The 13,654-nt window shown below is 38.0% G+C and overlaps 2 protein-coding genes across 4 annotated transcripts; both read right to left on the bottom strand.

Moving 5' to 3' along the window:
- Positions 1 to 1,922: 1,922 nt before the first annotated feature.
- Positions 1,923 to 4,785, bottom strand: LOC128011795 (protein CWC15 homolog). The gene is made up of 7 exons (XM_052594521.1): positions 4,568 to 4,785; positions 4,024 to 4,164; positions 3,450 to 3,556; positions 3,274 to 3,371; positions 3,090 to 3,197; positions 2,738 to 2,886; positions 1,923 to 2,184 (listed from the first exon to the last, which is right to left on the bottom strand). The coding sequence occupies exons 2-7, from the start codon at positions 4,152 to 4,154 to the stop codon at positions 2,055 to 2,057; spliced, it is 723 nt and encodes a 240-aa protein (XP_052450481.1). The 5' UTR covers positions 4,155 to 4,164; positions 4,568 to 4,785; the 3' UTR covers positions 1,923 to 2,054.
- Positions 4,786 to 5,587: 802 nt separating this feature from the next.
- On the bottom strand, positions 5,588 to 13,260 carry LOC128011705 (protein FAM76B). 3 transcript variants are annotated; one of them, XM_052594408.1, is made up of 11 exons: positions 12,814 to 12,898; positions 12,485 to 12,549; positions 12,325 to 12,379; positions 12,077 to 12,232; positions 11,187 to 11,223; positions 10,875 to 11,065; positions 10,701 to 10,751; positions 10,489 to 10,551; positions 10,243 to 10,378; positions 8,774 to 8,875; positions 5,588 to 6,396 (listed from the first exon to the last, which is right to left on the bottom strand). In XM_052594408.1, exons 3-11 carry the CDS (start codon positions 12,342 to 12,344, stop codon positions 6,307 to 6,309), a joined length of 846 nt encoding a protein of 281 aa, XP_052450368.1. In that variant the 5' UTR covers positions 12,345 to 12,379; positions 12,485 to 12,549; positions 12,814 to 12,898; the 3' UTR covers positions 5,588 to 6,306. The 3 variants fall into 3 exon arrangements, with proteins under 3 accessions (XP_052450368.1, XP_052450360.1, XP_052450352.1); XM_052594400.1 differs by lacking the exon at positions 11,187 to 11,223 and having other exon boundaries at positions 10,243 to 10,375; positions 12,814 to 13,260; XM_052594392.1 differs by lacking the exon at positions 11,187 to 11,223 and having other exon boundaries at positions 12,814 to 13,257.
- Positions 13,261 to 13,654: the final 394 nt, after the last annotated feature.

Below are 13,654 nucleotides of genomic sequence, written 5' to 3'. Positions count from 1 at the left end.
GCTAGGAGTATTTTATTCCATGTAGTTGTAGATCACATAGAATTAAGTAAAAAATTTAATGCCGTTTTATTGCTGCTTATTTACTCCTGTTGAAAACTAACTGAGCTCACGGTTGCCACGTATTGGTGTAGCACAGAAGGGCAATATCAAAGCATATTCTCATTTTTTACCCATGAACAAAAATACTAAAAATCCAGCTACATTTTCGTTTTCCGTTTCTTAATACGAAAATCAAACCATTTCTCATTTCTATTTATTTATTTTTAAGTAAAAAATTAAATGACCAAAAGATACATGGATCATTATTGGTCATGGTGGATCACACAGTTGCTAACTCAGAACAGGTCTGACCTGGAAATGTGCCTTAGGGGTTGCAGTTCATTCACTTTGACCATACAAATACATCACTGGCTGATATAGCTGCATGTGGTCTGCTAACACAAGCCATCCTTACTTAGCTCAGTAAAAAAAAAAAAACGTTTGTCTGCTATCAGGACATCTAAACGCATCCTCACAGGTTTTCTTTCCAAGACAACAGTTGGGTTTTTTAATTTTAGACAAACTGTCCATGCAGGCCCACAGTACTGATTCTGTATACAATCTTTCAAAGAGATTCAGGCCAAACAGAAGATGGGTTTCCTCTTTCAGCTTTGGTTTCTCACTAGGTATATACAGTGCCACTTTAAAGTTTGTGACAAACATCTGTAAAAAAATAAGAAATTGCTGAAATTATTAAAATAACCCAATTTTTTTGGTTACCTGGATGATACATGACTGTTTTTTGATGGTTGTTCATGAGTCCTTTCTTTGTTCTAAAAAGTTAAACTTAGCACTGTTCTACATAAAAATCCTCCACGTCCTGCAGATTCTTCCGTTGTCTAGCATCATTTGCATATTTGAACCCTTTCAAGCATTGACCATATGATTTGAGATCCATCTTTTCACACTGAGGACAACTGAGGAACTCAAACACAACTATTGAAAAAGGTTCAAACATTCACTGATGCTCCTGATGGAAATACGAGCCAGAGGATGAAAACTTTGAATTTGAAGATCATTTTGTTTTCCAAGAAACATGCAAGTGTCTTCTGTTGTTCCTGAAGAACAGTACTAAATTGAAGGGAAAAAAATGACATTTATGCAAAATAAGAAAAATTCATCCTATTCAAAAGATTTAAACTTTTTAAATAGTTTTTTTTAAATAGTGTTTAAGTCCCTCCATTGTCATCAGTGTGAAAAGATGGAACCTTAAAATCATGCTCCCACTGCTGTGGAAAACTGAGGAATCTGCAGGACATGGATTTTCTGAAGAACAGTGCAGTTTAACTGTTCAGAACAAACAAGGAACCATGAACAACCATCACAAAACTAAAAACAGTCATGGATAATCCAGGTAACCAGACACAGTATTAAACTTTTGAATGGGGTTAAATTACTAATTTCAGCTATTTTTTTTTTTTTTTTCATGTAAAATATCTTATTCAGGACAGTACTAAATAAATGACATGCATTCTGTATGAGCTCCCTTATTTTGTTAAAATTATTAATTTTCACAGATTCTACAAGGGGTTCACAAACATTCAAGTGGCACTGTGTTTATATTAAGGGAGTTTTTGATGAAACTGTTGCCTTTTTCTTGCTCGCTGGGGGGTTTAGGCATATTACTTTGAGACAATCACTATTGTTAAGAATCCTAAATAAATAAAACTGAATTGAATAGTGAGAATAACGCATGTTGAGAATAAAAGATCAAATTACAGATGGGAGCAGAATAGAAAGCCCTTGTGAAAAAATGCAGGTCAGGTTGGACTCCGTGGACATGGTTTTTGTCAAGTCAGATCTGCTCCACTGATTCAGAGGGGATCTGCTTCAGTAACTTAAAAAAAAGTTCACGTGTGGTAGAAAGATTCAAAAAGTAAGCATTCTATTTTTTCATTCTTTTTATTGGTACACTTATTTCACAAACTACTGAAAGATAGCACATAAAGATTAAAAAGAAAAAATAAGCATGTATGTTTAAAACAAACTGCTGAAATACAGTTCTATACCGACAATTATTTAACATATTTCTCCATGAATTTCTTGTGGAATTCAGAGCGCAGGGTGTCATTAATGAAGCGTTTCTCTTTACGAGCTTCATCCACTCCTTTAGCGCAGTTTTTAAACACGACATCATCATCCCACCTGCCAAAAACAAAATTTGAAAGTGTTTAAGTGCTGTCAATGCTATATTATTCAGCTCTCTGTGCTTTAAAGAATTTGTAATTCAAAGACAAACCCATTTTTTCAATTCCATTCAGAGAGAAAAACCACCCAATATTGTTCATATTACTGCTACTATTGAATTATAAGAATCTTTTGGACCAAAATGAAATTTGGAGATGTTTATATTGTTGGTCTCAGAGTACAGAATACATAAGCACTATAGAAATAGAAAACAAAGCAAAAAGATGTTTAAAAAAAATTAGTATATATTCAAACGATACCTAGAACAATAATGTACTATTATTTCTAACAGTACACATTTTTTTATTATTGTCACTATATTATGATAAAGATCACATTATGTGACATTAAATTTAAACAGTGTTTCCATCATCTTGAATTAAAGCACATTAATCGCCAGAGATTTGTTTTTGCATTGCTTTTGGTTAAATTCTTTAACTACTGTAACTGAAGGTAACTTATTAGAGAAGACAGAAAACCAAATACTCTTGTTTTACCACCATAGAATTACCTTCTCTTCACACTGAATGCGTTCTGGCTCTGTGTTTTTAGCTGTTGTTGTTGCTGCTGCTGCTGCTGGCCTGCCAGATTGAGCAATGGATTTCCACTCAGAATGTTCTCCATACGTATCCTCTCCTCCTCTGCTTTCTGTTCCCTTTCCTTAATTACACACAGATCCAAAAAATTAAAAACAGTAAACAGTAATGCGTTACGTCAGTAAGATATCAAGCCTAAGTAAGGGATAAATGCAATCAGTCTGGTCATAATCATAAAATAAACCCTGAAAGTTTGACCAGGATCATCCTGAAGGGCTTTATTTTGGATAGTGACTAAGATCGGTGGTAATGGTCAGTAAAGTTCACCTTTTTCTCCAGCTCCTCAGCTCGCTCCTTTTTGATCTTCTCCAGTTCAGCCAGCAGGGCGGCAGTGTCATCATCACTGTCAGAGCCGGAGTCAGAGTCATCTTCATCCTAAAACACACACAGACACATTCTTCAAACCGGTGTCAAAATCAACCTGCAAGTATCTATCAGAACGTGTATGTACATCAGTGAGAGGATCATCAGCATCCAGGTTGGCAGCAGGAATCTGATCCAAACGTGGCCGTTTGGAGGAGGATGAAGATGAAGAGGAAGTGGTGTGCTCTAAAAGAAACAAGAGCACGGTCAACGAACACATTTAGACAAAGCCAAAAAATATTTACATGAAACATGCTTCCTCACCTCGTGCTCCTCTGTCTCTGCTCTTAACAGCAACCCTCTCTCTCTCCTCCAGCTCGCGTCTGAAATCACGAGCTCTCACCTCTTCTGGAGCATCCTGAGTGGGCTGTCTGCAGACACACACCCAAAGATCAAGATGAGTTGAACACCTTCTCTGTCGCGCAATCAGACCTTTACATTTTTAAGGAATGTTTCATCCAAAAATGGAAAGAAGCTGAAAATTAAATTGCCCTCAGGCTATCCAAAATGTAGATGGCTTAGTTTCATCGTCGGAACAGATTTGAAGAAATTACGTCACTTGCTCACCAATGCCGTCAGAATGAGAGTTCAATGAATGCGCTATTTTGGACTCTCACTCACTGCAGAGGATCAATTGAAGAACAAGTGATTTTATGTTAAATTTCTCCAAATGTGTTTTAATATCTTTCAAATCTTGGATGGCCTGAGGGAAGGAACTTGTCAGCAAATGTTCAATTTTGGATGAACTATTCCTTTGAGTCTACAGGTATTATACAAATTATGTCCTAATAATTAATTATTTTGCCAAAGAGTTTTTGTAAAGAAACAACAACTTCACCTGTATTTGATCTTGGTGTGTCCTGGCAGGTCTCTGCTGGAGTACTGTTTAGACAAAGCACTCAGATCCCCCTCTCCTTTGCCCCGTCCTCCTCTTGCAGGCTCAAATGTTGGCCTTGCTGCTGTGGTCATCTTCGGTTACCTGAGACAAGAGCATTATAAGTTAACTTAAAATGATATGACACAAATGCCTCTTGTCCTATATAGCAAAGGTTTAAGGGTTTTTTACCTGTTATAGATAAATACATATGTTTTCGGTAACAGCTCCAATGCTCCACAATTACGTTACATTTGGACATAAAGTTAATTCTCCAGAAGTCATTCTTCCGAGTGATTTAAAAGCCAATTTCTTACATTTCCAAACATTTTAATTATTCGGTCAGAAAGATTGGAATATCGTCTGTGTGTAAAGCATGTGACAGGGCACGTGTTAAGTGTAATGTATTTTTAATTTCTATAATTTTGACTGTTTGTTTGTTTGTATTATGATTTCGACGAAAACACGCTTGCTTTCCGTTAACTGTGTTACATTATTTTACACTCACCTGCAGCAGGACGATACAAATCCAACCGTATACTTCCAAATGTATCAACGAGGCCAAACAAATGCAAAGTACTAACACCGAAGTACTAAATAAATAAGGAGAGTTTTATATTTTCTTTTCCATTACACCAGCTCTCTTTGCTCCTCACTGGTATCCCATCAACCACCGCGACTCGCCTAGAGTCACGTGATTGTGGGAGTTACGGTGGCGGCTGCGGGACAATCATTGCAGGGAAGAAGCGAGAGTCAAATACGCCGCGATCTCCATTCCAGAGACCTCTGACATGACAATGGTATACAGTTTCAGTAATATTATCTAAATAAATCGAAGACCAACAATTTGTATATTCCTGTTTCGCAGATCATTGCAAGTCTTGGAGCCACACTGACACCTAGCAGACTGGATGCAAAAGTTCCGTTATAGATGCTGTCTACACTATCGGACATTATTAATTTATTCCACAGGTAAATAACAGGAATCTTACCTTACTCGTGCATGATGTCGTCCCCCATGAGGCGATCCGCAGTGTTTACATTAAAAAGAGAAACCACATATGGTCAGCATTGATTTTATTAGCATATTTTTTCCCAGGCTTCATAATTTTATTTTGTCTTACTTCACTGAACTGAATGATATCGGGTTTGCCAAAATCGTAAGAAAAAAAAATGTGGTCGTTTTCCCTTCTTGGCCAGGAGTGAGCCGAGTTAGGTCCTGAAGAGCCGCTGTCTAGTTTAGACCCAACTGTAAACTGTTTTTTTTTTTTTTTTTTTTTTTTCCAGTGGTTGACGCTAAACTCTGCAGGACAGTGGCTCTAGGACCGAACTTGGCTACACCCTTCTTTTACGGTCTAAAAAAACAAAAACAAAAAACAGAATAAATGTGTCTGCAAATAAAAGCTAAAAGAGAAAGTACATCTGAAATGGCATAAAATAATTTTTTTTTTGGAAAAACAAACCTATAATAACCTTACTGACTTCCCACCACATGTAATACATCAATAAGGAGGACAGACACAGAAAATGAGGTTTTTACTAGCTTTAATATTCCTGAAACGTCCGTGTTGAAGAGACCAAAAAGTACAAAAGTGTCTGACAGTAAAAATATGAGAATGCCTGGTGGGGTGGGGAGATATCAGAGAGCCCTCACTCACTAAAACAGCAGTGTCTCATACAGGCCTGCGAAATTAGTCTCTGAAATATCACTAATACGAAGCCAAACAAAACAGAGAAATCCGTTAATATACAAAACCACACAGTTTGACTAGGCAGTAAGACATGCAGTAATACAGTCTTTCCATGAGTGTGAGAGCAAAATTGAAACGAGCATGAGAGAGAGAAAGAAAGATGAATTTAGCATCTATAAAAACTGTTCAGCATATCTGACACGTTCAATTCATAACATTTCCATAAATTTGTTGACAGCTCTTGAGCTTCCTTTCAGTCAGTTTTCAGAAGATCTGAAGTGTTTTGCATATGAGATCTGAGGCTGTGTTCAGCCAGGGCTCCTGTAATGGCTCTATACAGTTATTCCTGTTTTGTAAATACACGTGATTACGAAAACCGCTGAGAATAGCCAAAGAAAATAAAACAATTATAATAATAATTAGAAATTTTTGCATATGTGACATCATCAGAATAATAAAACACAACACAGAGAATCTGTGAGCAATATAGTGTGAAGCTTCCTCACAGTAATGACACATTGGGGCAAGGGGTCATTGTTATGGCATGAGGTCATTGCTATGGTAACAGCAGTGAGCTGCTGCTGCGGTCAAACTTCTTGCCTTTTGAGAGTGCAGCAACTTGTTTCATCAATTCCCTGTTCTTCGCCTGAAAGACAAACACAAACAAACCAGTTGGTGAAAAATAAGAGTATAGACCTTTTTTTCAGTTCATAAACATTGTGATGTTTTTTTCCATGGGCAGAGCATAGGTGAAGGCAGAAAGATTCCCCTGACCGCTTCACAAACACTAGCTAGCAAGTTTTTTTTGCTTGTTATTGTTAACAATGTCTGGAGAAAATGTGATTTTATCTGAAAATGTTATGTCACTCACTGTCCGGGACTGCAATTGTTATTTGAAAATGTCAACTTTAATTGAAGGAACCAGATTGGCCGACTCGTTCACACTTGCTCAATGGATGGACGATCTGACACATGTATAGTAAATAGAAACTGGGGGCGTATAAATCTATGTACTAACAGTGTCAATTGTAATTGTAACACATAACATGGGTCTTCACTGCTCCCTCTCTCTACAATTGCACTTATGGCAACTGTAGAAAGCGAGATGACACATGGTTCCCTTAATGTTTAGCAGCTGGTCGTTAGTTAACTTGTTACCCAAATTCTGATTAGGTGGAAATGCATGAGAAATCTTAAAGGTCCCATGACATGGATCATTTCCTTTTCTTTAAATGCTTTTTAATGTTCTCTTAGGTGTACTTATATTGTTAGTATGATTTTTACATTTAAAATTTAGAAATAAAAAGCATTTTTAGATCCTAATATTAGCCCTCTGGCTTGAATGCTCTGTTTGAAGGGGCGTGTCTGCTGCGAGACTCCAGTAAACCACAACTGTTGTGATTGGCTGACATCTTTGCATTCGCATATATATATATATATATATATATATATATATATATATATATATATATATATATATATATATTATATATATATATATATATATATATATATTTTTTACTATTACAGCTGTCGAGATTAACGAATCGTGGAAGTGTGGATTATATAAAAAAATGTTCGATCTTTTCCCATCATTGAGTAGACGGAGTCTGTTTATCGCGTGGATGCAGTGATCTCGTCATTATTGCAACACGTTTTCTCTCACAAAATGCTTTCACCACAACTAACAGCAAACACATGAATACAGTAAGAGCTTTGTTGTGCAGCATAACAGCGTCATTCATTGTATCGGCAGTTTGGGCAAGTGTGCAGATATACTCGCGATGTGTAACAGCTCCGGAAAAAAAGTGAGCTTTCTTTGATCGCTCTCTTTAGTTAAATCACAATTTAAATAACAGATTTGTTTCATGCTACTCGGAGAAACAACGCGAAGTTGATCGTTTAGTCACTGGCTTGATTCACTGATGCATCAGTAGTAAATGATTTAGAAAATCTGTGTAAACTTGAATGATTAGCTACACATCAGAAATCACTGATCACAGATCAGGCATTAATGAACACTGTTACTCACTGTTAGTGCCGGTGCTGTCGAATCCATATCATAAAAGTCTGTTTGTAAGGGCTGTGCTGAATTATATGTAAATATTTGGGCGGGCAAAGCAGAGAAAGGGGAGGTAACAATTCTCGTTGCAACGTCACAACGAGGCGATTCAAGATCAGCACGTTTGAGCTTCCATTTTCTTAAAGGCAGAGAAAGATAGAAAAATCTCAATTTACACCGATTCAAATTTCTAGAAACTTGGGGACCATATACAAGCTAGGGGAACTCATATTAATCTTAAAAAAACCTCAGAAAGTGAAATTTTCATGTCATAGGACCTTTAAGACTCGTATCCAAACCATAATCCATAAAAGGCAAGAGTTAATTTAACCTTAACTGATATGAAGCGTGCGCTGCCAATGTAAGCATTTTTGATGGTTGTTTCTTTCCAGTCTGCTCCTTTTATTACAGCTGTCATCAGTTTTCAGCCAGGCAATGGCAGCAGGTATGTAATAAAAGCCTGTAATCCATCGATTCTGACACTCTTAAGATGACATTTTAAGCTCCTAATGTAGCGGACACTATGCTGTCTTGTATGGGCCACCTCCATTTATTCTGTAGTTTTGCCTCCAGCTAATGCAATGATGTAATTGTGACGTCAGCACAAAAAGGGTCTATAGTTCAAAAGTTTGCACTTAGTAAGGTTTTTTTTTAAAGAAATATATACTAACTACTGCAAGATTGCATGAAATTGAGATTCTGTACAGAGATTCAACTGTATTTTAAACAATGTAGTCTTGGTGAGCATAAGAGACTTCTTTCAAAAACTCACAAAAAAAACAAATCAAAGCAACCCCAAACTTAAGAACGGTAATTTCTCAAAGTGCTCATCAAAACACTAACAGACATTTCCCACAGTATTCAAATAATAAAAAATATTGTTGACTTATTGTTGATTGTTCTTATTACCACTTAAATCATGATGAATGTTGTGTGATGAAGAATGTATTGTGTAAGTGACCTGTTGTTGTTCCATGGCCTCTTTGTGTGCTTTCTCCATGTTGTTCATCTTCACCCGCATATTTGACTCCTGATACTGAAAGTCTGCCTTCAGCTCTGTCAGCTGAACAATGAACAAAATTATGAAAATGTTCTTTTCAAGATTATTCAAGATTAGAAGTCATTTTTCCAAAGATGTCAAATGACAATTGTCACACAAATGCAGAGCAAAATCAAATCTTTTCTTATGGACTTCAAGCATTTGAGAAGAATTATCACATCTGGCAAGAAATGGACTGTGAAGTGAGCGGCTGATCAGACAACGAAATGGAGTTCAGAGAGAAAAGTCTATCGATGTGTTAATGAACACATTTATACATCCTTCAATATCTATGTACTGCATTCAGCATCTGATTTCATCCGGTTCTCTAATCAGCGGTAAATTCCCTCAGGTGCGTGATTTCACACAGAGCCGTTGTTAACTGAGAAGATGCGCCAATAAACGCTGAAAATGTTAACTTCTCAGTTAACAACGGCTCTGTGAAGTAACAGCTAGGCTGCGCGTTCAGCCCCGACAAAACGTTGCACAACGTTTTTTTAAACAGAAACGGTGATGCGTTGAACACACTGTTCTGATGACGCAAGAGTTGCAACTATGGCAGCTGAGAAGGCCATTCTTTGTGTTCTTTGAGAAGAATTTTCGGAGCCTGATGAAGTCGGTATAAATATGTGTTTAATGCTACAAAATATGCCCGATGTTACAGTTACTGCACTAGCCTGTCCCAAAGGGATTGCTGAAGCTGAAATGGAAGCACACAATTTACATAATTCAGACTAAAACACATCTATTTAGCCTCACATACTGAATTTATTTGTAGTTCATACAGTTTTAATACCCTGTACTTTCTTTCTCATTTTTAGGAAAAGCACTTAATTACCATTGTTTATTTCTATACCAAATGTCATACACTTGCAATGAAGCTAAAAATATAAACTATCACATCATTATGTTGATATCCTATATTTTCACAATAAAACTTACGACAAACATGTCTTCTAATATCCTCAGTTGTTGCGTATACCGAGCTGCAACAAACACATTTGTACATTATTTTCCTTGAAGGCATTGTGCTAGTTCACTTTAATACCGCATGCTTTATATACATGTTGCTGCTGATTGGACTGCAGTTCTGACACACCCACCAAACAAGACAAAACGCATCTCAAACCCCGTTGTACACCGGTGCACGCAGTTTCCAGGAAACATGACGTTCAACCCGGAAACCGTAGCAAACCGTTGCGCACCGTTTTGAACTTGAACATGCCCCTGCTCTATGTGAAATCACGAACCTGAGGGAATTTACCGCTGATTAGAGAACCGGCTTTACTGACAAGATGCGCATATAACGATTGGCCGATCGTGATCAGAGCAGCCCTACAACAATCCATGTGCATGTTGCACCAAATCCAGGAAGTAACATCACAAGTTACCTTCCTGTCTTTCTCAAGGATGGTCTGGTCTCTCTGCTGGAGCATGCGCTTCAATGACATCACTTCCTCTTTCAGTTGACTGATCAAGATGAAGTTATCCGTGCCTCCAGTATCCATCGACTGTGTGATTGAACTACTGGAGGGAAAGAAAAAGAAATGAGTTTAATATTTAAGGAGAGAATGGTGTCAGCCAGTCTGGATGGACAGAGACAGACAGAAAGAGAGAGATTACAGAGAAGTAAATACCTGTCTCCATTGGATGGCTTTGTCTCTAGTTTGGGTTTTTTCTTTGGCGTTTCCTTCTGAATGCTACACAAGAGAAGTGAATTAGAGTCAATACACCTTGATCTCACAGCAAAGACAAAACACACTGGTCATCCTAAATATTAAACTACAGTCAAATACAAATGGCATGCCACCTAGTGTATGTAAAAAAGTGATGCATGAATGCATCTTACCTCTGCTTCCACAGTCCCTGATCCTGCTCTGGACTTAAAGTACCACTTATTCTGTAACACACATCCACGGGACAGCATTTTTGTAAGGATTTTAATGAAACAAGTCTGTATTCTTGTGACTGGATGCTGATGCACTTTGGTTGATTGTATCGGTCTTACAGCATTCATACTTACTTGTGATGTGAACTTCCATGTCTGTGGTGGTGCTGATGATGATGATGATGGTGGTGGTGTCTCTGATGTTCTTTCTCACTGAGGGAAGAGTTAGAGTGGGAAGAGCCAAGGCCTTTGCGCTGCTCTTTCGTTTTTTGTAGAACACGGCGATATGAGAGTGTGCAGAGCCAACACAAGAGCTTCCCATCCACCTGCAGAAATATAGAAATGACATCTGCATTAAGTGCTCAGTCTTATTTTAGTATTATTTATATAATATTACAGTTTTTAATGTTTTGAATTCTTATTTATTTTCTATCGGTATTTACTCACCCTCAAGTTGTTCCAAAACTGTAGGAGTTTCTTTCTTCTGTTGAAAACAAAAGAATATATTTTTAAGAAAGTTGGTAACCAATCAGTTGCCGGCAGCCATTGACTTCCATAGTGTGGAAAAAAATTATACGGAAATCAATGACTACCAGCACTGTTTGGTTGCCAACATTTTTCAAAATATCTTCTTTGGTTTGGAACAACTTGAGGATGTGTAGGGTGTGACAGAATTTTAATTTTTGGGTGAGCAAACAGGTGCTGCAAAAGTTCAGCTAAAGCTCAAAGTATGCAACGGTCTATGCATTGTCCGCGTGATGCAATTTTCATCATAAGAAGTGTCCGCGTGCAGCCTAATCAAATTCAGGATGTGAGCATAACTTCTACATGGTGTGAATCTTTTAAAGGTGAAGAGAATTTCTTCACCACTAGCATCGCCAAATGCATTTTAATTATGTTTTCAAACAGGTTGTCCTACAAAACAAATACAAATAATAATAATCTCCCTTTTTTTACTGCCATACAGACATAATGGCAAGCGTTTCCAGTATGCATCACAAACAATGCAATACCTTGCGGATAATTATTCAGTAAAGCTGTCTGATCGGTTATTGGTGGGAGGAGTGGGCTTTAATGATTCAGCTCTGTGTTGTTCCTAAACCAACAGCAGATGTATACAACTTGTCCAGTAATTAAAGACAGACATGATTGAGCGTTTGATTGTTGAACAGAACTCTACAAGCTCTTGCTTTCAATGTGTTAGAATCTGGAATCAGTGACTCTCCAATCTGTCAGTGCGGAGTGAATCATCCCACACATACAGTGTGAGAGAACACAGCCAGAGCGTGTGGATGAGTAATACGACTGAATAAGAATGTACATGAGTGATTGGTCACCTTTCTCCTTCCCTCGTCCTTCCTGTCGAAGGCACACTGCTGCTTGCACTGTTCGCAGGTTTGTGGAGGGCCGTACTTCTTCTCAGAGTTGGTGCAACGCTGACATTTGGTCCCAATGAATGCAGCAATAATGTTACAGTACTGACATGGCTTTGGCTAAAAAAAACAACAACAACAAGATACACGTTTGCACACACATCCATAGGATTTCCAGGTATATGAAGGTACATACTGTAACGTGAACTTACCGTCCCAAAATGTTTGACATTCTGTGCACATTTCTTACAGATAGTGTTGGTTTTGCTGAGAAAAAGAAATGATTTCCATTAGCACAGATATGTTTCACGAGCCACTGTGGCTGGTGGGCGAAGAATTATTTTGCAATCCCTGGTTGTGTATCCGTCGTACCTTTCCTGCTGAAACTCTGACCTGCAGTAGGTGCATTTCACTATAGGGTGTGCGATCCGACACTCCTGCAAGGAAGAAAATACCAATGACACTGTATTAACTTCAAACGTGCTTTAAGATTTCTCAAACATGGTGTTTAAATGAATGTTCTGTGTATGTAGGCGTATACATACAGGCCACACAGAATCTAAAAAGGGCAGTGCAGCTTAAACATAATTTCTGAATGCTTCTGTTGTTCACAATTAACGCGTCCACAACTCGCTAAACTTAAAAAGAACACATTGATTTACCCCAGACTCTTCAAGCCCATGTAAACAGTGTGCTCTTACCTTGCAGAGCTGCTGGCCCTGCGACAACTCCTCAAACGGGAACCGCTGGTTACACTTGGTACAGGCGTACAGGGCCGATGTGGCCATCATCAACTCCACAAACACACAGTCACCGCTACTGATCAAATATAAACACACTTGCGCGCAGACGACCTTTAACACATGCGATGAAGTGAGACCTGAGCAGATTCAATCCCAATTAAAACCGCACTTAATCCCGATCAATTAAAAGGATCCAACCATCTAAAATTTATCTGCGAATAATATTATAAAAACATCAGTGACTTAAACCCATGATTTGAACAACATATAATCTAATACGTAAAAATAATAATTAAAAAACGATTTCATTTCTACGGTTTTCGGCTCCTGGTGATAATTTTTGCTTTCTCCTTTTTGTATCTCGGTCGACGCACGAACCGGATGCGACCTGTGATTACAAAGGAAAGACTCAAGAGCCAATCAGGTGCCAGCGCCGAAGGGCGGGGACAATGGGTTTGAAAAATCTGGACCAATCAAAGAGCTCGTCCCGCCTCTCCTAAAAAACTACGCGTTGTTTTTTTGTGACGTGTTTGTGATGTAAAGATCTCCCCAGCTAACAATTTTTGGTTCCCAGAACGTTAGTTTTTGGTTCCCAGAACGTTCTCAGAACGTTAGTTTTAGGTTCCCAGAACGTTATTTTTTATGGTTTGTTTTTGGTTAGCCAGGAAAGTTTTCTTAACGTTCTCAGAACGTTAGTTTTTGGTTCCCAGAACGTTCTCAGAACGTTAGTTTTTGGTTCCCAGAACGTTAGTTTTTGGTTCCCAGAAAGTTTTCTGAATGTTAGTGTTTGGTTCCCAGA

The sequence above is a fragment of the Carassius gibelio genome, chromosome A5 (genome assembly GCF_023724105.1).
Source record: "Carassius gibelio isolate Cgi1373 ecotype wild population from Czech Republic chromosome A5, carGib1.2-hapl.c, whole genome shotgun sequence".
Classification (NCBI taxonomy): Eukaryota; Metazoa; Chordata; class Actinopteri; order Cypriniformes; family Cyprinidae; genus Carassius; species Carassius gibelio.
Note: the sequence above shows the minus strand (reverse complement) of the source record. Positions and strands in the feature narration are given on the sequence as shown.

Bases quoted from the DNA above. Each gene is read 5' to 3' on its own strand.
- LOC128011795 (XM_052594521.1), bottom strand. From the start codon at position 4,154: ATGACCACAGCAGCAAGGCCAACATTTGAGCCTGCAAGAGGAGGACGG. The intron at 3,372-3,449 runs GTGAGGAAGCAT...TGTTTCTTTTAG, and splicing joins CAGAGACAGAGGAGCACGAG to AGCACACCACTTCCTCTTCA. The intron at 2,185-2,737 runs GTAATTCTATGG...TGTTTTTGGCAG, and splicing joins GCATTCAGTGTGAAGAGAAG to GTGGGATGATGATGTCGTGT.
- LOC128011705 (XM_052594392.1), bottom strand. From the start codon at position 12,903: ATGATGGCCACATCGGCCCTGTACGCCTGTACCAAGTGTAACCAGCGG. The intron at 12,380-12,484 runs GTACGACGGATA...TCTTTTTCTCAG, and splicing joins TCAGAGTTTCAGCAGGAAAG to CAAAACCAACACTATCTGTA. The intron at 11,066-12,076 runs GTGACCAATCAC...ATATTTCTGCAG, and splicing joins AGGACGAGGGAAGGAGAAAG to GTGGATGGGAAGCTCTTGTG.